This window comes from Pelodiscus sinensis, chromosome 23 (genome assembly GCF_049634645.1).
Source record: "Pelodiscus sinensis isolate JC-2024 chromosome 23, ASM4963464v1, whole genome shotgun sequence".
NCBI lineage: Eukaryota > Metazoa > Chordata > Testudines > Trionychidae > Pelodiscus > Pelodiscus sinensis.
This window is the reverse complement of record NC_134733.1, coordinates 846,416-873,669: the sequence shown is the minus strand read 5'-3', so window position 1 is coordinate 873,669 and position 27,254 is coordinate 846,416. Positions and strand designations below refer to the sequence as shown.

At 43.3% G+C, this 27,254-nt stretch overlaps 1 protein-coding gene across 6 annotated transcripts in view; it reads right to left on the bottom strand.

Annotated features, from left to right (window-relative positions):
- Nucleotides 1–4,177: 4,177 nt before the first annotated feature.
- SPEN (spen family transcriptional repressor) overlaps nt 4,178–27,254 on the bottom strand; it is a 147,348-nt gene continuing 124,271 nt past the window's right edge. For 5 of the 6 annotated variants that reach the window (XM_075906122.1, XM_075906123.1, XM_075906117.1 and 2 more), the window contains 8 exons: nt 26,955–27,068; nt 25,677–25,790; nt 24,264–24,364; nt 12,587–20,519; nt 11,473–11,886; nt 10,123–10,317; nt 9,007–9,165; nt 4,178–5,300 (listed from right to left, as the gene is read on the bottom strand). In XM_075906122.1, coding sequence (XP_075762237.1) covers nt 5,169–5,300; nt 9,007–9,165; nt 10,123–10,317; nt 11,473–11,886; nt 12,587–20,519; nt 24,264–24,364; nt 25,677–25,790; nt 26,955–27,068 — 9,162 coding nt within the window. In that variant the 3' untranslated portion in view covers nt 4,178–5,168. The remainder of the gene's footprint in view (nt 5,301–9,006; nt 9,166–10,122; nt 10,318–11,472; nt 11,887–12,586; nt 20,520–24,263; nt 24,365–25,676; nt 25,791–26,954; nt 27,069–27,254) is intronic. The other variant, XM_075906119.1, reaches the window with a different exon arrangement.

The window sequence follows — 27,254 nt, the reverse complement described above, 5'->3', positions numbered from 1 at the left end:
CCCCTTCTCCACCTCCTCCTTCACTCAATTCTCGCCCAGAGCTTGCACATCGAACCCTTTCCTACACCCAAAAACCTCACTCCCAGAGCCTGCACCTCCTGTCTCAACCCAGTGAGAGTGAGCGAGGGCAAGTGATGAAGAGGAGGGGAACAGAGGGCAGGGCCTTAAGGAAGGGAAGGGGTAGATCTTGGCTTGACCTGACATTTGAAAAGTGATCTTGGGTGTAAAAAGGTTGGAGATCACTGGTGCAGATGGTGCTGGCTCCTGCCACGAGGGCAGGGGACTAGACTTGACCTCTCGAGGTCCCTTCCAGTCCTTGTGTTCTATGATTCTATTATTTTTATCCTGAGGGAGTATCCAGACTGATGTCACTGCTCTTCTCACCCAGCACCTCCTCTCTGACCAAGAGGGATCCTCAGGGGGAGACCGAACTGGATATGCCTTTCTGAAGCCCGTATTCAAAGAATTCCAACCAGAGGCATTTTTCCTCCTGCTGCAGCTTCTGCTTCCTGATCTGAATCTGAAAGTTGCCCTTTCTCCTTGGGAGACAGAGACACTCTTGGGCCTGCAGGATCTGGTTTTGTGCCCCTTGCTGGAGCATCAGCATCTGAAGACACAAATAGATGGGAGATGAAGAGCCTGGGTTTAGCCTTCCTGAGTACTGCAGCCTTTCTAGTAGGGATGTTAGTGTAAACAATTAACCAATAACTCTGGCTTTATCGGTTAATCCTATCAACTATACTCACTCTCCTCCCACTGCCTCTGCATCAGAGGCAGCAAGGGGGGAGCAGGAGGCAGGAGCCAGCTTTTAACCTGGCTCCCTACGAGCACCTGATCCTGTGGAGCTGCCTCCTCCTTCCCAGTGCTGCTGCCTCAGAGGCAGCAACATGGGGGGGGGGGGGTGAAACAGAAGGGAACAGGTGAGATGCTGACAGCCCCTGTCTGCAGGAAGCTCGGCTGTCAGTCCCACCCCCAACACTAAGATTTGTGTGGTTACCAATTATTGAATTAATATCTAGTCTCTCTGCTTTCTAGGGCGTCTTTGCTTTTCACACGGGGAAAAAGCAGGAGCCCAACAACCACAGGAACTGGCCCTTCCTTCCTATGTTCCGCCTCTCAACTTTGCCTAGTGGATGTTTGCCATCGGATTCTCACAAGACTCTTGTGAGAAGCTCAACTTTGGGGGGTAACAATCAAATAGCCTGGTCCTGTCCCTTCTACTGACAAGCTTTGAATCCTCAAGAGAAAGGCTTTGATCTAGTGTGCACAAAGGGACTATCCCTGGAGGAAAAACTGCTCTTGGGTCTGGATCCATGACAGAAAATCCGAAGCTTTGTCATTCCAACTCCCGCTCAGGTGAAAACTTCCCAGAGTAATTTAGGTCCCGGGAGAATGGATATTCTGGAACAGATTTCCAAGGGGACCAGAGGGGACCCACAACTGAACTGGCTTCAAAACCGAGCTTGGTACATTTATGAAGGGGATGAGAATGCCTAGAGTGCCATGCAGCCTGTGCTAGTAGCAAGCCTCCCCAAAGACTTGGGATGAGAGGCTAGATGGGGAGAGTTCTGAATGACAACAGAGAATTTGTTCCCAGGTGCCTGTCTGGTGGGTCTTGTCCATGTGCTCAGAGTCTATTGAGCACCAGATCTGGAGCTAGGAAGCAATTTTTCCCTGCGCCAGATTGGTAGAGATCCTGGGTTTGGATTTTTGCCTTCCTCTGCAGCGCTGGTCACTTGCAGGTTTAAAACTAGTGTAAATGGTGAATGCTCTGCAACCTGAAGTCTTGAAGCCATGATTTGAGGACTTTAGTAACTCAACCAGAGGTTCCAATTACGGGAGTTGGTGAGCAACATTCTGTGATGTGCAGGTCAAAATAGATGGTCGTCATGGTCCTTTCTGACCTTACTCTGAGTCTAGACCCTGGGGCTGAACATCGCAGGCTGGGAACAAAGGGCATAAAGTACCAGTGTGCTGCTGGGGGAGCAGCTCATTGCTATCTGGCTCTGCAGTCCCCTGCTGAGTCCTTCAGCCTTTTCTGCTTCTCAGGACAAGTGAGGATGGGAGGGGCTGCTCACAGCTTGGGAGAGAAAGTCCATCGAGGTCCCTGGCACAGCTGATCTGTGCAGGGCTCCAGACCACAGAATACGCTGAGATCCAATCCAGGCACTCCACAAGTTGGGGGGAAAGGGGGAGGAGCAGACAACACATCTCTGTGCTTCTGCCTTCTCCATCCTGCACTCTGCATGGGGGAAGGGGAATAGGTCCTCCAATAAGGTTTTAGCAACAGAGGAACTGGACCCTTAAGTCCTCAGCATGGGGAAGGCTAGAGAAGGCAATCTTATAACTGAGCTAGCGCGCTCTCTCTCTCTCTCTCAATCTAAATATAAAATACCTAGTAAGGCCTGATAAAGCTTTCTGCAGCTGTTGAGGCACAACAAAAAGCAAGCTGTTTGTTAAGAGAGGGCATGGCCAGCTTCGCCAATCAGTGACTTACAGATCTGGTTCTGCCTCAATACCCACATTCTCACCAATTACTGATCAGCTAACAAATCTCAGGCCCATGCAGATGAACCCCTACATTTATCCATGAGAAACTAAGGCATAGAGAAATTGTCTTGCCTAAGGTCACCCAAGAAACTGCAGCAGAGCAGGGAACTGAAGCAGGATCTCCACAGTCCCAGACTATCATCCGAACTACTGGGCCATCCTTCATTACCCATCAGTGATCCAGGAAGTACCAAGCAGGATTTCAGACACAGGAAAAATTCAAATATTGAAAAGCTCAGTTCAAGTGTATTCCTGTGCTGAATGCTCATTGCCACCTTGTTATTGGAAGATGTGGTATATAAATCTATACTTACCTCCAAGGGGAATTAAGCTCCCTTTATCATTTTAAAACTAGAGCAGGCAGTTTGCATTTGTGCACTGCTAATCACACAGTGCCAGCCTTTTCATAGCTCTGCTTGCAATGCTCTCCACAGATTTTCCTTTTAAAACTGACAGTACAACTGCAACATGATTTCCGCTGTCAATTAGTTCTCTACTAGCATTAAGTTTGAAGGAAGACCCCAGCGCTTAATGATGGTGTCTTGGAGAACTACAGAATTACCGAAAAACATTGCAAAATTGCTTGTACAAAACAGTCGCTGTCTGTTTCCATTCAGTGGAGCTGCGCTCTCACTCTGGGACAGCTGACGTAGAAATATCTACCAGAACTAAGTAGGGATCAGAGAAGCAACATCCCTGTAAGAAATACACTGTAACCACTTCTAACATGGGAGGAGGTAATTCAATAACTAGTTTGAAAGGCTTGAATGAAGTTTACAAACGTCAACTAAAATATATTTTTAAAATAGCTACTTCAAATAGTCAAGGTGGCACCGTTCCTACTTGATGGTTAAATACAATTCAATAGTTTTTCTTTCAGTGCTTTCTTTTTAAATGGACTGCTGTGATTAAAATGTCTTTTATAGTACACTGGAATTTTCCTTTAACAAGCCCAGTTCAGATGAGGTTCACCAAAATGGAAAGAACCTAAATGGGCCGTTTCTTACTGCTAGGTTTCAAACCGATTCTCAAATAGAAACCCACACCGAATTCTCATCGTTGAGTTCAGTTGCCCCAGCAGTTAGGCCCTGATCCTGCCACCGGACAACATTAATGCACCTGCCGTCACCCCCGTGCAATTGGACCTGATGGCAAGATAAGAACCTTCAGCATCAGGTATTTAAACCACTTAAGGACTTTCTAGCTACAACAGTCTTCAAACATAATTCATTGATTCGAGTTCTGAACACACAGACAAGATACTGTTGCTTGAAACGACAAACCAAGGCTTTTCTTAGAATGTGTTCATTTGTGTTGTTGAAGGTTTTGTAGTTTATTCTGTGTATCAAAATTAAAAGTGCCTTTGACATTACCCAATAAAGAACCAATATTTTGGAATTTTACAAATATTTACACCACAAAAACCAAACGCTAAAGTTCAATTTGATCTTTGATAATTTTTTTTAAACAAGATAAACTCACCAACAAAAAAGAAAAATTAAAAAGCTCCTATGTACACTTTCAGGAACCAGCACATATCCACTGGAGGGTCCAAACTTTCACACCGGTTCTCGATCGCTGAGTTCTCCCTCCCTCTCCAGAGCAACTATGGATCACATCCAGGCTCAACATGTTTTGTATTTTTTAATAAAGTTTGTAATCCAATGGACACACAAAACAAAACTGCGCTGAGAAAACAGTTCCATAAATTAATAAGTGTTAGGGAAGGCAAGGAGAAAGGGCCAGGAGGAGAAGGAGGGTCAAAGTCTTTGTACAAGTGTATAACACTTCCACATGTTGTGAGACAAGGGACAAGGGAAAGTAATGTTTAAATGAAGCGCACTTACAAATGAGTGACAATACAAAGTCTGAGTATGAAAATAAGATTTTCTCTGAAAACACATTTTTGGCACAGATTAAAAAAAAATGTATGTTGTAGGGATTTGATTTTTTAAAGTCAGTATTATATATATTTATATATATTATATATATATTTATATATACACACACCCACTCAGTTCTGCACATCCCACCAGGAAGGGAAATCGCTCTCCCTTGTGTTTTATTTTTTCAGTGTAAACTGTGCATCCCAGATGAAGAGAAGATGACTGCAGCAGAGGGAGTGGAGGAGAGGAAGGGTCACATCCAGAGAAAAAAAAAATAAGAATGTGTGAAATGATCCTTGACCCACAGATTTCAGCAGAAGTTCCCAGGTCCTGCGTTTAGTCCACAACGCACGTTAATGTGTGTCAAGACATCCATAACGTCACAGCATGTCTTCAACTGTGCAAAGGTCCAAGTCACTAATTTAGTGCAAAGGCAGTTCAGGTTCTTTTTTTTTCTTTTCTTTTTTGATAAAAAATATAGCCATCCTTTATCTTCCCCACAAGGAGGCATGGAAACCCAATACCAGTCCACCTGCTGAGTGCATCTGTTGTCCATAACCTAAAGCAATATGTAAACATACAAGGTAGCAGAACCACTACCCAGCAACAGTTTGATCGAGGCCAGTTAGGGCAGGAGGCTGGTAGTCTGGCAGCATTTTCTTGTGTCGTTAATTTTTCTCTCTCTCTTTTTTTGCTGCAGGGCCTTGGAAAAGTCAGTGACCAATAAACAGCTCATACCGATGCAATGACAATCATAAGGTGAGGAGAAATGTTGGAGATGCTGGCTAAGAGGTCTGGAGCTAGACGGGACAAGTGGCTTTCAGAGAATTCACAGGGTGGGAATATCTGCAGAACATAGGCAGGCTGGGAAAGAAAAAAAAATTAAGACAAGCATGAAAAACAGTTAGGAATTCCTATATTTGTTTTTCCATGAACTGACTGGACAAGCACCCAGAAAACTTATTTGGTGCCACAATATGGAAATCCGACTAAACAATGCCAAATTTGAAAGGTGAACTGTGGCTCACAAGTAGTGACATAGAAAAACCATCACAAATGTCTCTTAAAAGTTTACATCGGTTTATTAAAAAGCCACATGAAATGCAGTTCTTATTCCCCTCTCTTTGCTGGATCTTTAGAGGACCTAGGTAATGCTTTCATACAGTGAGGTTACCTGAGGAACAGCTCTTCATCTCGAAACCAGAGCTTCAGACATTCTAGGACTCAGTATCCTCCACCGGACTTACGTGGCACATCTAATTGCACTGCCCTAAAACCTCAGTGTAGACCTTCACTACTGTAATGGGAGAGACTCTCCCATCACGGTAGTTAATTCACCTCACCATGCAGCAAGGGCTAGACCAGGGGGTGGCCAACCCACGGCTCGCGAGCCGCACGAGGCTCTTCGCAGAAAGTGCCGCTTGCATACCTCAGGGCTCGCAAAGCTGCCCCTGCACCCCAACCAAGGGCCCCCGGGTTCAGGGAAGCCATCCGGAGTGGTGAACCAAAATGGCACCGGCTGACAGGAGCCTGATGTGGCCAAAAAGTCAAACCGGAATTTTCATTTAAAGGGGCAGCATCAACCAAACGCGGCGGCTGGGGTTTTTTGTTTTTTGCTTGACAATTCCCCCCCCCCCAGCTCTTTGCACTATGTCCACCACTATTTTGGCTCTTTGCCTGTAACACGTTGGCCACCCTCGGGCTAGATCATCACCCGACACATTCTTCCATAGACCTAGCACTGGTTATACCAGGGGTAAAGTCTGGGGATGTAAGCAACCAATCGACTATCCAACTAGCAAAAGCTTATCGGACAGTTGACACACTAGTCAACTAGTCGCTTCCCCCCCTTGCTGCCTCTATCACAAAGAGGCAGCAAGGGGGGGGGGGGGGGGAGAAGAAAAGGGAGTGCTGGGGAAAGCTGTCTTAAAAAGACTGTTCCCTCCAGCTCCGTGGGATGGGGCAGGGGCACAGTGGCAGCGCTTCCTCTTTGAAACGTACAGGAGCCCCAGCAGGGCTCTTGTACATTTCAAAGATTGAAAGGCTGCATGGAGCCCAGGGCTAGTGGGGAGTCTCCCGCTGACCCCAGGCTTCATGTTCCATGAGGGCGCTGCCACTTGGAAATATACAAGAGCTCCCGTTGGGGCTCTTGTACATTTCAAAGCAGAAAGGCCTGCATGGAGCCTGGGGTCAGCGAGGGACTCCCTGCTGGCCCAGGGCTCCATGCAGCCTTTCAATCTTTGAAATGTACAAGAGCCCCGGCCAGGGCTCTTGTACATTTCAAAGGCGGAACATGCACTAGTCCTTACTGACTACTCAAATAGTCAATGGAAATCCCATCGACTATTCAATTAGTTAATCAATCAATATTTAAGAACCCTAGTAAGGTCATCTTAACTATATCGCTCAGAGTGTTTGGGTGGTTCGTGTAGCTAGGTCAATCTAACTTTCTAGTCTAACCCTGACCTCAGTTTGGGGAGAGGTAAAAGAGGGAAGAGATTAGAGAAGCTGCAGCTTAAGGTTACAGTGCCTTATGGAAAGCGATCAAAACCTGGGAGGCTGGTTGCAACATTTTCTGCAGAATAGTCACACAAAAGGGCATTTTTGAAGCACATGTTCACATTGCTACGCCCAGCTTCTGACACAGTAGAAACATTCATTGGAGAGAAGTATCTCCCCCCTCCCTCCCCCACACACACTTAGTGTCTCAATGGGTGATCATGGAACACTAAGCAAGTGTCATTAATAGTCATTTTGATCAAAAGAGCAGCTTTGACAGCGTCTACATTTATCTGACTTCTCTCTTCCACATCACTCAAACTGATCACTCACTCCAATGGACTTTTTGTTCCTAATCATAGAATCATAGAACCATAGAGCTAGAAGAGATCTCAGAAGCCATCAAGTCCAGCCCCCTGCCCAAGGCAGGACCAATCCCAATCAAATCAACCCGGCCAAGGCTGTGTCAAGCCGAGACTTAAACACCTCTAGGGATGGAGACTCCACTACTTCCCTAGGTAACCCATTCCAGTGCTTCACCACCCTCCTAGTAAAATAGTTTTTCCTAATATCCAACCTGGACCTCTCCCACCTCAACTTGAGACCATTGCTCCTTGTTCTGCCATCTGTCACTACTGAGAACAGCCTCTCTCCAGCCTCTTTGGAACCCCCTTCAGGAAGTTGAAGGCTGCTCTCAAATCCCCCCTCACTCTTCTCTTCTGCAGACTAAATAGACCCAACTCCCTCAGCTTCTCCTCGCAGGTCATATGCTCCAGCCCCCTAATCATTTTGGTTGCCCTCCGCTGGGCTCTCTCCAATGCGTCCACATCCTTCCTGTAATTGGGGGCCCAGAACTGGACACAATACTCCAGATGTGGCTTATAAACAGAGCAAATCAAATTCAGTGCAGCAATATATCTGGAACAAGCATTTTGTAGTTACACAAAAACTTTTTGACTGATGTAAAGAAAAAGGTATTTCAGATGTCCTGAAAAAATGTTCCTGTGATATCACATGAAAAACAGGGAACTGAGGACTTCAGATTTCCAATGTTCAAAAAGAGCAAAGATTGGTTTTGTTTTTAAAAAGACAGAAATTTATAAATCAAAGCAGGAACAAAGGGCAAAACAAAATTTTTCTTGTGGTGTAGCAGTTTGCTATTAAGAATTAAATGATTTACTCTATTTACACCAAAGAAATAAAAGGCTAGTATCACATGCTAAATTCTTTCAAACACACAATCATGCACCTTGCCACTAAAAATATAAGGATTGTTTTGGTTTATATTGCGACTAGAAGACTTACCTGATGTTGCCCGGGTCCTTCAGGGGAGGAGGATGGGGGTGTGAGTACATGAGGTCAGGGCAGGGCTTTGGGGGAGGCTCAGGACAGGAGGCCAGGAGCACAGGGGTGGAGGCTTGAGGGGGGGGCTAAGAACAGTGGGGTGGGAGAAGGGAGGGGCTCAGGGCAGGGGTGGCCCCCTGGCTTCATCCCAAGCTTCACTCTGGGGCTGGCCCAGGGCAGTGGGGACTGTGCATCCCGCCTGCCAGCTTGTACCAGGGGTCAGCAGGGACTTTCTACCTCCCTGTACCCCTGGTCTGTCTCCTGGAAACGGGGGGCACCACTTATCCAGTCTGGTGGCAAGCAAGATGTTAGAGCCCCAGCCCTGCAGCCACTCTCTTGGTGATACAACTTGCCCCCTCAATGGTCACTCTACATGTAAAGGGTTCCCTGTTCCCAATGGCCACTGAATATCGTATCCCTCCAACCATCCCCTCCCTTTCCATGTTATGAAACAGTCATATTCCTGGCACTTCCGGTTTTTCTAGCACAACTGAACCCTGACCTTGCCTTCAGTTAGGGGAAGAGGAAGCTGCATATCAAATTTGGTGTCACTATTTCTTACCCTTTAGGAGAAGTTCTTGAACAGACAGACTCACAGGTGGATAAAAAGACAGATGTACATTTCTAGAATACACAGGAGGATCAGTAGTATATGGACCGCTACTGAGAATGGTGTTATTTTAATTTTGTTTTTAACTGCAAAATGTCACTTGTTCCATGCAAATACCTGATTGGAGCCAGGGTTGGGGACATTGATGATTCCTGCAGCTTGTTTAGCCTGCAGGTAACTGATGAATGCAGCCTTAAGTGACTCAGTCTGATTCACTACATCTTCCTGGTCTCGTCCACAAGGCAAGGCCAGTAATAGGCAGTAATCACTCTCCACCTAGGTAGAAAAGAGGACAATTAACAGGCAAGCCTTTGCTAGGACATGCCTCTTCCTGGCACACATTCAAGATCTTTCAACCTTTACTGGAAAATCCTCTCTGAACTCCTCAGCTGGCTATGGGTGTTGTGAAAGCCCACTACCCTCAGCCAATTTAAAAAAATAGGGAGAGACACTATGGAAACGTCTCAGTTTCCAATGTACAAACCTACTTAGATACTTCTGAGCTAGTAAGAATCTACTCCAGTGGCAAGAAACAGGGATGCTCAGACCTCTTTAAGGGTAATGTTTGACAAGTTGGCTATTCACCATTCTACCTTTCTGTGGAGTGCAAAGTAACATATGAGCTGTATAATCCCAAATTCACACCATTCCTCACTGGGGAGGTGAAAGGTTAACATCCCCCTTAATGGGTGATGCTTACCGGTTCCAGTTACCCAATAATTGGTGGGGGCTGGAACAGCTCTCCATCTGCCGCAGGCAGGGAACTGCTCCAGCCCTGCAGGGGGCCTGCTGTGGACAGCGGCTGCTCTCATCCAGAGCAGTCCCTGTCCACAGCAGATCCAGGTGCCCTGCAGGCAGGGGCTGCTCTGGCATCTGGAGCAACCTCTGTCCACAGGGAACCAGTCATTGCCATGGCTAGGGGCTGCTCCAGCAGGGGCTGGGAGCCAGCCCCAGCCTGGGAGCAGGAGCCCTATAGGCTGGGGGTTGCTCCAGCCAAGCTGAAGTGGTCCCCCACCCAAATCCTGCTTCATTGATCAAACCGGATGTTTAATCAGTTAACTGATTAACTCTGATTTTACATGCCTACTTCCTCACCTGAACTTGCAGAAGACTAGACACCCATTAAATGTTTGCATTTAATCATCATGCCAAAGGAGACATATTTGCCCTAGCAATTTTTCAGTGGCCCCGTCATTTACTGCAGACCCCAAAGCAATGTGGATACTCCCTTACCATCATTCTGCGTGCCACACCCTCCAGCTGTGAGGCCTCTAGTCGCATGCGCTGAGCAATTCTTAGCGGAGGTCCTCCTTCAGGAGCTGGAAGGGATCGGTGTGCCAAGACATTGTTACCCGAGACAAAATGGAGCTGAACTGCAGCTGTGTCATTCTTTAGAGCCAAAAGGCCCTGCCACACAATTGGATATTTCTGAAAATAAAGGATGAAGAAATCTTAATACACATGAACACAGCAGTAAAACAAAGATAACATTTACAGGAAATTGTTTCTACTGACATTCAAAAGTAATCTTAATTATGAGGGAAATCAGCACTATGCTGCTCATGTGCTTCTGACACATTCAGCAGCAATGACAACACCAAGTGCGTGCTTTAAGACCGCACCACATGTAATGCCTTCTCATAGCTGGTTCACAGATCTGCTTTGGGCCAGATCCTGCCAAATCATCAATGCAACAATTATTTCTTCATAATGGTCACCAGTCTGCCTATCCAAAGTCCACATTTCCATAGTATCTGAGACCAACACTTTTAAATCCATTTATCCTCACAGATGCCCTGTGCAGCAGGACACTGCTATTACCTTCATTTTACACTTAGGGAGCTGAGGCAGAGAGAGACTAAATGAACTGCCCAAGGTCAGACAAAGTCTGTGGCTGAGAAGGTACTTGAACCTGGCTCTCCTGATTCTCAGGCTTGCAGTTTAACCATAGCACCATCTTCTCTTTGCCACCTCTCTCCTCCTCATGCTCCAGAACCTAACGTTTAAACAATGAATCTCTAGCCCTCATGATTTGCAAAGGTAACAGTCGGACTGAACAGAATGGAAAATAAGGCACCAATGTCTGCCTGAATCTGTAGACAGTCAAACACTGACTCAGACATCTCATTCCTCTCAATGAAGTGGTAACGCCTGTCAGTGGACTCTAGGAACACCCATGTAAATGCCAACATTGCTAACTATTTCACTGGTGACAGACGTGCAATGCCAGCAGACCCTGGTTGTCTTCAAAGCAGAGACCTCTGGAATACAGTAAATAAGCCTCTACCACAAACTAAAAGCTAGCTGGCTGAAGTGCAGACTCATGATTCTCTCTGTAAGTGGTCTCAGTGCCACTAGGTGAGACAATACACCATACCCAGAAGTAGTGGGGGCTACAGAAGCACCCAAGAAAGTAGTGCAGCTCTTCACAATATGCCCACCCCTCTATCTAAGAGATACTACATTTTGGTATCACAAGTGGGAGAAGCATGGTAGAATACCACTGCTTATTATTCCCTTTGACAAACATAACAAAACAAGTAGCAGAGAGCAACTCAAGGAGAAAGGGAGCATGATACCTACCGTTAGAAGCTGAACCATGTCCACAGGTCTCTGAGAAGCAGAGTGAGGAGATGGATCTTGTATTAGTGCAGACTGAGATTCGGAGCGGGACAGTGGCATCCCTGGGGGGCCCCCAGGGCCTGAAGTTGTAGGGATAAACAAAGACTGCTTCTGAACTGCCTGAGGCTGGTGTGGTGATGGAAGCTCCTGTTTCATTGAAATGGCAACAGGGGAAGGATAGGAAGTCTGTCCCGTATCTGCTTGTGCCCTCGGAAGATGTACATGAGGGTCTATCTGTGCTGCATGCCTATTTACAGTGGCATGGTGGGTTTGCTCAGGTCCTGCAGCCTGTGACCCCTTGGAGTCCTGGGAAATCTGAGGAGTTTTGCTGCGCACTGGCTGGCTGGGGTGAGAATGTTCACCTTCTGACAGACCCTACAAAGCAAAGATGGGAGAGAAAAGAAAAACTTTGGAGAATGCACTAATGGTACAAAAGTCTCACTGAACAATTAAATTGCGGGGAAACAAATCAAGTGATTTCTCCTACTTAAATATTTCTAGACATCTATTTGGTTCTCAGTAGGGTCCCTATTACCATAGTATCAGGCGTCCTCATGGGAGAATACATTTGTTAACACACAACACTATTAGGACTTATCACCAGTATTTTACAACTGAGGGAACAAGGACAGAGCCCACCAAACACAGCTGGAAAATGAATCCAGACCTCCTGAGACTCAATCAATGTGCCATTTTGGCTCTGCTTGGAACTGTACCTCTTTTGTATCATTACACCTAGAGACTTGTGACTAGATTTCACGCACTTCCAGAACTGAGCCCTATTGTGATTAGAAGAAAATAAATTCAAGGATTCGCCCCCTTAATTTCTTCCTAGTAGCTTTAAAAAAGTTATTTATCCCAGTTACCAAACAAAAACAAACAAAAAAAATCACTGATTTTTAGCATTGTAGTACTGTAAAACACAACCATAAATGCAGAGTACATGAGGAATGAGCCAAACTCATCCGTACTGTAACTCCCACTGTAGACAAATGCAAAGTCATCAGAACTATGTTTATCATAGTATGTTTTTAAAACTCAGGTAAAGGAAACCAGAGGAAACCAATTTTCTCACCTGAGATGGGGTCATACTCCGGGAAGGCAGACCAATTGGTGATGCTCCAGGGAACTGAGGATGACCAAGCTGAGCTGCTGCATGGTAATTTCTCATATCACCATATACAGATCTGTAATCATGAAAGGAACTCCCTGCCGGATGCATGATCTGTACTCCATGGGGTACCACTACTGGCTGTGTCAAAGGGAGTCCAGGAAGCTGGCTGCTGGGAGGGACGCTGAGGAGCCGGGCCTCACTGTGTGGAGAGTGTGCCATTTTGACTTCAGAAGACTTAGGTGTCTCTTTTCCAGGTTGTGGAGTCTTGTTGATTGGTGGTGATTTCACAGACCCTTCTGGTGTTCTGGACTGCCTAGTTTCAGGGTGGTGGTCACCCACTGCTGCCATGTGTGGGTGCATCATCATCCTCACATCTCGAGGCACATTGTACTGGTCAAGTCTTATACCTGTGGCATGCATGCGATAATCTGTCTGCATTACTAAAACATCAGACTGTACAGGGGCTGATCCTCTACACACAGTATGATGGTAATGCATCTCATCTTCTGGGGAATGCTGAGAAGATAATGAAGGCATGACTATGTCTCTTATTGGAGCTGGCTGAGGTGTGCTGGATCTCTGAGGTCTGATTTCTATTTGAGGTTGAAGAGCTGCTCTGGGAGAATGGAGCGCTTCTGGGCGGATGCCATAAGGAATACCAGGCAAAGGAGGGGTATTCATTCTCACTTCGCCTTGTGACAGATGGCCAAGGGATACAGTCTGTGTTACACTATGAGGGGGCATTATAACAGACTGCTCAGGATGCATACTGGATATGTATTGAGGCACAGGAATTCCTGGAGCCAGCATGACAGAGGTATTACTAGATAAAGCTGGAGACGAGGTACTTCCAGGATGACAAGCCCTTGGAAATGGAGAGGGAGAATGCCCACTTGTACGTGGGGAATGTGGCTCCTGTTTTGTAACCCCCAAATGAGAAATAGCCCGATCTGTTGGGGTGCTGGGTCCTGAGCTGACATGGTTAGCTTCTGAATGCATTTTACCGGACAGGGAAGGGTGATGAGGACTGACCCCAGGGCTCAAGTTTGATGGCTGAAGAGCCTTAGTTTCTACTTTTAGAGCAGTCAGATCAGGAAGTTTTTTGTTTGTGGAAGCTACACTTTGAGAGAGTACCATCTGGTTGTGAACTAGTACAGGTGGAGTGTTTGCAGTCTGGGAGAGGACTTTAACAGGACCTGACTGAGAAGCAGGAGTCTGGACAGAAATGTGTGCTGATTCAGATTTCTCCAAGGTAGTACGTTCTTGTTTAATGGAGGAGATCACAGGTGACGTATTGTAGGGTTGTGTTCCCAGTACCAAAGAATGGGTGGAGACATTCCCATATCCTGTGGGAGTTTGAGAGCCTTTTGGTGCTGGCTGCGATGGAGTAATAGGTTCCTGTTTAATTTGCGACTTGGACACAGACTGCTGAAACTCTATATCAACAGCACTAGCTGGGGGAATCTGACTGATCTTTGCACTAATGCGCTGAGGGCCCTCTGTTTTCTGCCCTGAATAACTCAAAAGTACAACACCCTCTGAAGTGTTTACCCGCAGACCTGGGCTGGATCCAGTCTCCATTGGCCTGTCTTCAATAACAGACATAGATCCTGGATGAAATCTGCTGTTATCATTTGTGCTAGGTCTCTGCTTGTATTTTGGTGAAGGGGCATTAACTAGACATGTCTGGGTTTGGGGGACCTGCTTCATCAATGTTATCCTTGGAGTTTCCTCTAGATCAATGCTATGGGGCATTCTGCTTATAACGGAAGTTGCTTTGGGGGCAATAACTGTACTTATTTTTTCTTTCTCACTGAAAATTGGTGCCTCTGCTACTGGGGGGTCCAAAGCATTAGTGACAGGAACTGCTGGTTTTTCCTCTGACACTGGCTTTATGGCCTCAACTGGAGGATGAGGAGGTGCCTCCTCCAAACGAGGTGCACTAACTGGTTCAGCAACAGAAGTTGTGACGTGAGTGGATGCAAGGCTAGTTGCTGAAACATATTTGGGCTCCATAAGTATCTTCCTCAGAGTACTGGAGTTTGTTTCGATATCAGATGCTTTAGTATCAGGAGGAAGAGCAGGCGGTGGGGTGGAACGAGTGCGTGTATCGTCATGCCTTACAATCCATTCTGTCACCTTGGTGGTGCTGGAATGAAGGGGGACTATTCCAGATGGTACAGAGGTTGGTAATTTTGTCACAGCTGCAGAAGGAACCGCAGGAACAGTCACATTTGAAGTGCTTGGTGGGGTAACGGGGGCATTTTCAATAGCTGACCGTAGCTTGAATCCCGTTTGGCTCACCTCATCCACAGGAACAGGCTGTGAGGGTACGTCCAGAGGAGCAGGATCTTTGGGAGGGATGTTGCTCTCAGAAACTGCTTCATGAGAAATCTCAGTGGTTGCAGCCTTATTTGCATCAGTAATATTCAATTCAGTAGAAACCTGAACAGAGTTTTTATTTTGCTTTTCATCTGTCAAGATTTCTTCTGGTTTTGCTTTAACCTCATTGACAACAGGAGACTTACTTTGTAACCTTTCAGGCTCGAAGGCACTAACTTCAGCACTATCCCCTTTCTTACTTGTGCTCCTTTTACGTCGTTGCCTGGTGGTCTTTTGACGGCCTTTTTCCTTCCGAGGAACTTCAGTTTCTTGTAAAGTTTCAGCTTCTTGTGCAGAATTTGAAGATTCACTGAAGCTCACTTCTGCCTCCTTACCTTCTGCCTCTACTGTTGATGGGGTAGTGCCAGTTACTTGTTGCACAGCGGGTTCAACAGCAGCTTCTGTTTCCAATATATTGTTAACTGCCTGATCAGTTTCAGGCTCCATTTCTTCCCTAGGGGATGGTAACACCAGTGGATCTGAAGGCATCTCAGATTCTGATTCAGGAGGATAAGTTGGAGGAGCAGGAAAGCTTTCTGTTTCTCCAGAAATATCATTGATGATGGATCCAATAGCAGCTGCCAGTTCTGTTTCACTAGCCTGATGTGCAGGTTTGTCTCCCTCCTCCTCTTGACGAACTTCAGACATGTCAGCAGACTGTTCTTTGTAGGTAGCTACTGATGTTTCAGTGAGCTTTGCAATATTCTCCACTGCCTGTTCAAGTTCAATCTGCTTTGCTAACTGAGCAGCTTCTGGCGACTGCTTTGGTTCATGCATCATTTCTTTTTCTGTTTCTTGGAATGGATCTTCTAGCTCATTCTTTACAAAATGGGATGACAAATTATCCTCTTTTTGTGGGCTTTTGATTTTTGCTGGTGACATTGCCACAGGTTCTTTTTCCTCTTCACTCGGTCGCAGGGCACCTTTGACTTCATCAACATTAAGACGTATTTCCACATTTTTCAGACACAAGGATGCTTTGTCTACAACAGTCTTGGCATTTCTAGATCTCCCTCGTTTGGATTTAGTAACTTTTTCTGGAGCATTTTTTTTCTCTGCAATCTCAATTGTGGTTTCTGGAAGATTTTTGTCCAAATCAAACTCTTTTTTGTCACGTTTCTGTTCACTTACTGCTGCTTCTTTGTCTATAGTTTTAAATTTACTGCTGTTTTCACTAAGATTTGCTTCTTGACCAGCTGTTTCACTGATCTCTTCGGATTCTACAACAGTATCTGCCTTTGGTTCATTTTTCCCTTTTTTCCCCTGCTGGCTGCTTGCAGCTAATGCATGTGTTAGTTTCTGGGATCTAGGAGATCTCCATCCCTCTGCAGGTTTAGGGGTTTCCACTGTTTCTTTATTCTCTGTCTCCTCTGCCTCTTGCTGTGCCGGTTCTGTCTTAATAGGAGAGACTTCTTCCTCAGGCTTACGGCGTGATTTTGGAGGCCTTCCTCTTCTTGGTGTGGTAGAAACAGTTATGACAGTCTCCTGAGGTTCCTTTTCTCCTCTTTTTCTGGTAGACCTAGTTACTTCTATTGAATCCTTCACTGGAGATGGGCCCTCATTGTCTCCTGTGGTAGCATAAACTGATCTTACATTTCTACGTCTAGTTCGACCTACTGGCAAACTTGGCTCTATGTTTTCTGGCTCTGTTGCAGCACTGGGAGATTTAGTAGCATTTCTTGAAACTTTTTCTGCTTCTGCTTTCAATTCTAAAAGTTTCTGTGCTTCTCCACGAGGAGAGCTTGATCTTTTAAGTTTTTCACGATCAATCCTTTCACTCTTCCTTGTAACAGGTTTCTCTGAGACATTTGTTGTGGCTGACTGAACAGAAGTCTTGGAACGTTTACTTTTGTATGATTTTTTATCTTTAACAACCACTGGGGGCTCCACTTCCATGTCATTGTCAGAAACAGGAGGCAGAACCTCAGCAACTACCTCGGATTTCTGACTTGCATTAGGACTGGTGCTAGCAGCAGGTAGGTCATTTTCCTCTTTAGATTCGCTAGATTCATCAGACTTTTGAATTAATTTGGGAGGTGGTGGAATCAACTGTGTGTTGTCAGGTTCTGGATCTACATTGATGTCTGTTTCTGAAAATGAAGCTCCTGGTGTAGGTGGCTTTGTATCCAAGTATGAAGGATGCTCTGTAGATACTGAGTCTTCCTGAGAAGACAGAGTTGCAGGAATGACATCTTTATTAACTTCTATTACTGGGGGAGGTTCAAGTTGCTCAGGTAGTTCTACTTTGACAGGAGCAACAAGTTCAGGAAGAGGTTTTGGTTCTTCTATTGTACAAGCAAGTTCAGATGGCCTTTCTTCTCTTGCAGAAGTTATATCCACAACTGTTTTTTCATTAACTACCTTCTCAGATATGACTGGTGCTGATTCCTGAGGTATAACTGTGACTGAAGAAGGCCCAATTAATATTGAAGATTTATGTTCTAGTTCTTTATTATCAGGAACAGTTTCTGGTGTCTTAGGCCGATTTTCTTTGTCTTCCTGCTTTTCCACTTCTTTTGGTTTTTGATCCTTCTCCTTTTCTTTTTGCTGCATTCGGGTGAGCTCAATAAATCTACTATGAAAAAGAACAACTGGTTCTTGCACCAACTCAGATGCACTGTTATTTCCATCAGAAGAAGTCTGTCTCCCATACATTCGACCAGAAATGAAGTCCAAATCTTCATCTTTTCTTTCTAAATGCTGTAGACGCTTAGAATCTTGTTCAAAGATTGAGCTATGTAAAAATCGAGATGCAAATAATTCCTGTCTTTCTTGCTCTTCTTCTTTATGATCTTCTTTCTTATCATCTAGTTTTCCTTCTGAATCAGTCCTGATTTTTTTCTTTTTCATATACCAAGATGGAATAGGTCTTGGAGCAGAGTCAACTTTCTCTTTGTCTTTATTATTTCTAAAACTAGCAAATCTTGAATCCCAATCTAGAAAAGACCAGTTTTCTTCTCTAGATGAAGAGAGAGATTTAGCTCTTTCAAGCAAGGCTTTAGTATCTGGTGTGATTGTCTTATCTAATGCAAAGGAATAAAATTTGTTTCTTTCTAAAGAAGTTGACAGCCTTTCCTCTCTTTCACGTATTTTCTCTTCTCTGTCCCTTAATAAAAAAGATAATCTAGTATTCTCTAATAACGATGAAGCTTTAGGAGAATGGGGTTTATTTTCATTGTCGTCATCAGAATCTGAAGGCACCTCCCCCGGTTCCAGGTCCCGTACAGACCTCTTTCGTATGCTGTCTCTTTTAACTATACTACTTGGGAAGCTAATATCAACCCTGCCAGGCTCTTGTTTCACTTGAGATTCCCATCGATTTGATTCCTCTTCAGAACTCAATACCGATAACTTTATTTTGGCCATTTCTGCCATCTGCTCCCTTCTGCTGGAATCATAGGGATTAAATTTTAGGGAATCCTCCCTCACAGTCATATTGGAATATGAAAGACCCTTTTCTTCTATTTTAGGTGATTCTTTGGTTTCTTTTAATGGTATTAGCCTTGGGGAATCTAATGTGTCGTCATCTTCATGAAAAGGAAAAGGTCTGATACTAGGTGAACAGGCAGTCCTTTCAGAATCTTCACTCACCTGTCGAGAACTTCTATAGTTCCTCTCTCTCTTAGTGCTAATTTCAAAATCAAAATGGTCAGTCTTTTTTCTTTTACTTGGTGGAGAATCATCTGTGACATCTTGTGGGGGTTTGCCCACTTCATGAACCAGGCTACGCCTTTCATATTCATCATCTAGTTTTTTTGGACTGCCAAACTTCTCAGACTTTGCTATCTCCATTTCCATCTGCTGTTTTAATCTGCGACTTTGCTCCATTTGTTTTCTATAACTTTGTGTGTAATCAATGTCAATACCGATTTTCTCCTCTGTATCAGCTGACTGAGGTTTCTCCTGGCCAAGTTTATGATCAGGCATCTCTTCGTGAACACCACAATAATTTTTCTTCATGTCCTCTCTCTCTGTTCCTTGATCATCTATCAGCTGCACTTGTTTGTGATGTGATTTTATTGGATTAAGTTTTTTAGAAAGGATTTCTTGAGTTTCCACTGGCTCATCAACAGGCTCTCCTAGCCTAGGCTGCAGTTCTAAACTGGCACGCAAGCCAGTCCCCATGGAAACATTAGAAGGGTCCTGTGCATCTTTGGGGCTGGTTACAGTAATAAGTCGTTCCAATTTAATTTTTTTAGATTCCCTTTTAAGCAACTCTTTCCTCAAGGGTTTTCTTTCCAATTCTCCTTCCCTTAATACTGTAATTTCTCTAGATGAAGTTGTCACATCAAGCTGCTTTTTCAAGCCCATGCGTGCAGCATCGTCCTCATCTTGGCTGCTTCTTTTAACTTCCAGTTTTTGCCTGTCAGGTTTCAAGTTTGCATCAGCAAAACGTCTTTTACGAGCCTCTAACTTGTCAAGATCTACAGTGCTTGCCCCTTCTGTAGTTTGCTCTGTCTTCAGGTGTTTCTTGGATTTTAATTTTCCCTCTTTATCAACCACTTCTACATGACTGGCAAGTACCTTCTCTTTCGGCACCTTAGTTCTGACAGGTTCCAGTTTAGACTGGTCAGATTTTGTTTGCTCAACTTGAGATGTCTGGACTTTTTGTTCAAGAAGTGGAGACTTAATAGTGTCATTATCAAGCTTTGCTCTCAGTTTCTCCAAAGCAGGCTGATCAATAACTTTCCCTTCTTTTTCTTTTACTCGAGTCAGCACTACACATGGCATTAGTTCCAAACGGTTTTTAGCTGTCCCTTCTTTGTCAGCTCTCTCTTTACTCTGTTTACTATTGCCCTTTAATTTTTCAGGGCTGGGTTCTCTCTCATTTTCTTGGTCTGTTTCAGACGACTGAGAGCTCGGCGAATGAATTTTTGCTTTTCGTTTTTGCTTATCAGTTTTATCCTTTTCTAGTTTTTCTGGTTTCTCTTTCCTCACCAAACGTTTATCCTTGTCTACTCGCTCTTGGTCAAAAGCACGTTCTTTATCACTTTTCTCATTTTTTGCATAACGCTCTACACGTGTCTTATCAAGTTTGTCATATCTTGGAGGAGAAAGAGAGCTGCAGCTCCCACTACGATCTGAAGACCTGCTATAGAGTCTCCTTTCAGAATCACTTTGAATCCTTTCTGATTGGGAGGGAGACGCTCCAGGGCTCTGTGGACGTCTGGAATGAGCTGGACTTTGACTACGTTCAATTGGCCTCCTTTCATGGTCTCTGTCCCGATCTGATTCAAACCGCTCTCTCTCCCTCTCTCTCTCTCGCTGTCTATAACTGTACTCCCTTATATCTTGTTCATAAGGATCTCCTCTGTAATCCCTGTATTCACGTGGATCATCATAATACCGTGGGTCATAGTAGTCTCCTTGATAAGGATCCCATTCTGAATAAAATTCTCTGCCTCGTGCAGGATATTCTCTCCTAGGATCTTCAGGATATGTCCCTGGAGTTCTAACAGTCTCATAGTAAGTACGATCAGGTGCATATTCATAAGATCCTCTTCTTTCATCTCTGCCAAAAGCAAGAACAATGCAGTGGTTAGTTTTCCTCTGTTAAAGTGCTGAACTATGAAACTCTTTTCTACATGAAAATGATTGAGATAGTTTATTTAGCTATACATCATGGCAGATATTCATTATTCTATCCATATGAATAAGTGATTAATCAATGTATTAGTCTCAGATATATAGTAAATCAGTCATTTTGTTCATCATGTAACTTGGGTGAACATCTCTGAATCAATCCTATTACATGCAGGTGTGCACGCATGCGCCAAACTAGTATGTATGCCCTTATTCATGGAACAAATATAAACCAATTTAATGCAAGTGCACCCTACAGGGAAAAAACTTGATTGTATACACACATGAAGACCATCTAATCTCAAAATCTGCCAGTAATGTGAGAGGTATACATCAGATCAAACTTTAAGGTTTCCATCTCTTAGCTAGTAAATTGCAACCACTAAGAGGACAGGTGCTGCTCCAGCAGGGGCTGGCAGCTAGCCTCAGCACAGGTCTAGGAGCTTGAGCCCTGCAGAGAGGATGTTAAATTTAGATGAATCAATGTAATTTGCACTGACCATTCAATTAGTCGATAAAGGTGCCTCTGCCTTTGAAATGTAGCAAGAGATGGCAGGACTTGCAACATTTCTGAGATGGAAGCACCGCGGGGAGCATGGCCAGTGGGGAACTCAAGCTGGCCTTGCGCTCCTTGCTTTTGAAATGTACAAGAGTACTAGGAGGCTCCTAGTGCTCTTGTACATTTCAAAAGCAAAGCGCTGCTGTGGACAAAGCTACCTCGCCATTTCAAAAGCAGGGAGCACAGGGTCAGCGGAGGCCTGCTTGAGTCCCTAGCTCACCACAGGCTCCTCACAGCACTTCTGCTTTTGAAGTGTATCAAAAGTCCTACTACAGACCACCTACACAGACAGAAGAGGTGGACGTAGCTTTTAAAAAAAACAAAAAAACAAAAAAAACAAAAACTAACAAAATCATCCAAAGCTTAGGATTTGGTGGTGATGGGGTACTTCAACTATCCAGACATCTGTTGGGAAACTAACACAGTGGAGCACAGACTATCCAATAAGTTCTTGCAATGCACTGGAGACAACTTTTTATTTAAGAAGGTTGAAAAAGCTACTAGGAGGAAGCTATTCTAGATTTGATCTTAAATAGGGAGGAGCTGGTTGAGAATTTGAAAGTGGAAGGCAGCTTGGGTGAAAGTGATCATGAAATCAGAGTTCATGATTCTAAGGAATGGTAGAAGGGAAAACAGCAAAATAAGACAATGGCTTTCACAAAGGAAGATTTTGGTAAACTCAGGTAAGGTCCCATGGGAAGCAAGACTAAGGAGAAAAACAACTGAAGAGAGTTGGCAGTTTTTCAAAAGAACATTAAGGGCCCAAAAGCAAGCTATTCTGCTGCTTGGAAAGAGAGAAAGTACAGCAAAAGACCACCTTGGCTTAACCAGGAGATCTTGCATGATCTAAAAATCAAAAAGGAGTCTCATAAAAAGTGGAAACTAGGACAAATTAAAAAGGATAAATATAAGCGAACAATACAGGCACGCAGGGGCAAGATTAGAAAGGTAAAGGCACAAAACGAGCTCAAATTAGCTACAGACATAAAGGGTAACAAGAAAGCTCATCACCTAATAAACCATCTTGTTAGTCTTTAAAGTGCTACATAGTCCTGTTTTTTGTTCCAGCTACACCAGACTAACACGGCTACATTTCTATCTCTAACTCCTGCTCAGACATTTTTACTATTCTATCAATACCAGAAACCATACTACAGGGGAGTGGTGAGTCTGAGTGTAAACTTCACTTTCAGCTCAATAGATTATTACAATAGACATATTTTTCTATCACATGTTGCTGGTTAATTTATACAGTACAGTTGGTCCCCAAGTTACGAACGCATCGACTTACGACCATTTGTATTTATGACCAACCTCCTATACAGCCAGAACCCAAGTTACAAACGAAATCCGCACTTACGAACAGCGCGGCCGTAACTTAAGTGAATGTAATCCGACTTATGAACAGATCGAGTTAAGAGCTAGTGTTTGGTACGTAACTTGTTCGTAAGTCAGGGACCGGCTGTATTTTGAGGGTGGAGGAGAGGGAGTTACAAAAATACTTTTAATTCTCAAGAAAGTCATGAATGATCCCTTTCAATTTATAAATGAATCAGAAAGTCGACTGGGTATTTTGAACTAGCTTACCAAGAGTTTCAGTCAAATCTTTCACATTCACGCCTTTTTTGGGGGTACCCCCCTTATGAGAATTTTAGTAAGCAATATAGTTCTCAACTATAATCCATTGCTTAGCTTTTATCTGGCTATTTGCGTAGCTCAAGGCAGACCATTCACATTTGTGAAAAAAGTTTAAAAACCTAAAAATTAAAACTAAGATCCTAAAATATATACATGTAGTCCCCTTACTAAAGGTGCCTCTGCTTATTTTCTGGGAAGACCCTGTGTGCTGCAATCTAGCCTCACAGACTACAATTCCCATGAGCCTTGGGGAAAAAACAGGAAGGAAGTGACTCTTGTGTGGGAGATCTGAGTCTCTCCACGTGTGTGGAGGAAGACTCAGCAGTCTGTGGACTCATCCCTCTGTTTCTGGAGCAGAAAGGGAGCTAGGCTCCTGTGGAGGAGTTTGATCCAGTTCAGGAGCTGTTATGTGGCAGTTACAGACGGGGACAGCGTGCCTTTGGATCTGGGATCTAGCAGGCTGCTTCTGACTGCCCTAGAGTGGAGGCCCTTTGGCTGTACTTGTGTCTAGAAGCTACTCTGCATCCAGAACACAGAAGGAGACTGAGTAACTGGGCATCTTTGGGGAAATGCTGCCTGGGACAGACCTCAGAGATACAGACTAACTCTGGGTTCAAAGGAGAGGCCAATCCAGTGAACCAGAGCTGCTGCACAGCTTGGACCCACATACACCCTACCTACAGAGAATCTCCATTACAGCTGAAGTTCTTCAAACGCGCCCACACAAGCAAAAGTCTGGGACTCTGAGTCCAGGGGCGTGAACGCTGGGGTGGGATAAATATTGGCAGCTAGATAAGTTCCTTTTACTTCTGTGTACTTTATTAATTGATGTTATTCACTGTTAATTTGTTAAAGCCTGTTTAAGTTACGTAAAGGTTGTTCATGCTAATGCAATCTATTAGATTTATATTATTTATGATTTGTAATTGTTGTTCTGGAGTTAGATCCAGTTTATTGTTGGAATAAGTTTATTCCTGGAGGTTCCCAAAGCACACCAGTAAGTGTTACAGGGCCAGCCAGGTGGAGGCACCACCATAATATGTTCTTTATGAGCAAGAGACAGCTTAAGGGGGAGAATAGGGTTTCCCCAACTAAACAACATGACCACCACTGGGTGCTCAAGATCTCCTTTTACTTTAAACTATCAGGCGCCCGGGTACACCTGTGAGTGTGACCTGCTCCCAAGTAACCCGGGGAGGAAAAAGGGGGTTACATACAAAAAACTGCAGCCCATTCCATTTTGCACTTCCACACTTCATATGTCAATTATCATAAAAAAATGTTCTGTACCTAGTTCAAACTGACTTCTCAATGAAGCTTACATTTAAAAAGGAAGGAGAGTCAATGAGATAAAGAATGTGAATGCTGCAGGGGAAAGGGAAAGAATCCTTCATCTTAAAGATGAAGTTTATTATTATTTGAGTGTTATGACTATTTGAAAAGCAAAAGAATAGAATCAATGTATCAGATACATGCCTTCTTTCTGCTAGCATTTCATAGAAATCTCTGATATCTTGACCCGTTTTCTCCATGGAATGATAAAACGCCAACTGACTCTCTCGGTTTGCAAAATCCACCTGAAAAATAAAGAGTATAATATATGTTCAGTAAAAGAAATACTCCATTTTGACAGATTTTCAATGTCTCCTGCAGTATATGAAGATGGCAGCAGAAGGGAAAGAGTGAGTGTACTGGAGTTTAAAAAAAAAAAAAAAAAACACAAAAAAAACACCACCCCAACAGTCCTGAGGTATGAGATGAAAGACCTTTCCCTTACTGTAAGTGTGCTTCAAAGCACAATGTATTTTATGGAGCTACACAAATTCTGGTCAGGATATTTTCTTTCATTTAGTGAAGAAAAGGGAACTGAAATGCTTCTGTTGCAAGGAACAACAAAAGCAAAATTATTAAATAATAATACAATCACCACCACTTTATATGATGCCTTTCATCCCAGGATATCAAAGCACTTTACAAAGGTGGGACCCAATATTATTAATCTCCTTTAGCGATGGGATTTTAAAATGACTTGCCCAAAGTTATACAGAAAGTCAATGACAAGGATGGGAACAAAATCCAGGAATCCTGACTCCTAGCTCCCTGCTCTAATCTCTAATAACTGTTTTCCAACTGCTTGCTACAACATTGAGATAAGAAGGCCACAATTTAGGTAAAAAATTAAGGTTTAGAATATATTTATCAAAATTCACTCCACACAATGCAACAGTTTTTACATTTAAAAAACAAATTCTAAATAATCAATTTAGAAGAAAACTAGTATAACCAAAGTAACAGAGCACAAAATATATAACAAGGCTGTTTTAGGTTTCAAAATCAGTAGTAAGACCTATAAACAGAAGAAACAAAATATGTAATGGCTATATCTTTCTATTCCATATTACACTCAACCAACACACTTAGAATACTATAAAGTATTCAAAATTTCTAACCGCCACGACCATCAAATGTGTAGATGAATACACGAGGTTAAATGATTATGCTTGAAACAATTACCCACTTTGAGAGGAGAAAGAAGAGAAGAAAAATAATTCAGATATTCATGTAACAGCCTCAATTCCTGGGCTAGTTTCGTGCCTTTGTAGAACTGATTGTCAAACACGAGCAACATATGATAATTTGGAGACCAACACCCAGAATCTTAGAGATGCAAGTTCAGTTAACAACAAAAAAAGACAGAACACTGGAGAAAACTTTCTGAGGAACCTAATGTATTAAGCAGAGTGTAAAAGATTAGTTTAATCCTTTGAGATTTGGGACATATGTCTCATTACATGGTCTTGTGTGGCTGGCAGTTTGCAAAACACCAGCATTTAAGGGGTAAGACCTAAATACATTTTTTTCCCCTTTTTTAGAGGTCATTCTGCACACCTTAATTTTATTCCCACCGATTTTCCTCCCCTTGGTCTCTTTTACAGCTGCTTGTGCATATTCAATTTCATTGTAGAGAACCAGGGCCATGCCTTTTAAGCGGTCAAACACCACCTGTAAAAAACAAAAAAACAAAACAAAAACCAAATAAGAGCCTCATCCACAGGACTTAATGTCAGTCCCAACAAAATCCTAAGTCATGAGGACACTGGTAAGAAAATAATTTCTATCAAGATAAATTTTCAAAGCTTTTTTTGATGAGACACATTGTAATGAAGAGACAGTAAAAGGAAAAGGGACTGCTTTGGATTGTGGATATTGTGGCTTGAGGTATATTATGCCTTTATTTTGTTTTTCTGTATTTTACTTGTATTTTCTTCTTTGGTGACTGAGCATTGCTGTGTAATTTACTTCAACATTTTTGAAAAAAATTTCCAATAAATTATAGGGGGGAAAAAAGGTAATAGGAACATTTAATCACAACATAAAACCAAGTTCTATTGTTACAAACTTGAGTACCATTCTTTCATTGCTAAATGTGCACAATTTATAAACACCTGTTAGTCTTTGCAACACATATACCTTCAAAGCAAGAAAAGCTACATAAAAAGAATTTCAAAGCTGCAATATGTATCCACGGAAATCTTAAGGAGTTGAGGCCCCAATCCTGTAAGTATTTACCTGTGTTTATAAGTTTAAGCACATGAATAGTTTCACTGAAGTTAACTGGACAACTCGCATGCTTAAAATTAAGCATTTGCACAAATACTTGCAAAGTCATGACCTAAATCTCAAATGCCTACATGCAGTGGGACCTGGTAAGTTCATAGTTCAAGTGCCCTGTTATGTTGCACAACTATTATTTTTAGGTACCTTCTCTTGTATGAATTTGCTGTAGGTTTTTTTCAGAATAGTTTCTGGTCAGTTTGCAAAGAAACATAGTTATGCCTAATTATGTAACTAGCACACAAGTATAATCACATAATTTGATAGTTTCATATTGGAACAACACAATCGGAATTCTAAAGAAACTTTATAGTAGGAGAGACTGCCCTGCACAAGATCAGCAGACTAGTCCTAAAGCTCTTTATCTCAGCTCATTCAAAACATCAAAAGCAACATGGGCTGAAAATCTACAGAGCCCTAAAAGCCAAATTTCAGCCCAGAGAGATTCTGTGTCTGAGCTAGAAAACCCTGGAAGTCAGGGCTGAAAGGACAGGATATAAAGAAAGGAAAACAGTAACAACTTCATACCATACACTATAGCCTCCCACCTACCTTTACCACGGGCCCGTATCGGCAGAAATGTCGAGTTAAATACTGATCCGTTACGTTTGTAGAAAGACCATCTAACCACACGCAGTTTGTAGGCATGCTTTTTCCAAAACCCAGCTAAACACAAAAGGGCAAAACTTCCATCAGTACAATTTGCAATTATTAAACTAATTTAACAGAGCATGCCTGATTTAGAATTATCTAAAGAAGACTACTCATTTGTGTAATTTTTTTAAAATTAGCATTTCATGCAGGTGCAAGAATCTCAAAATTGTATGGTAAATAATAAAACTTACTTTGCAT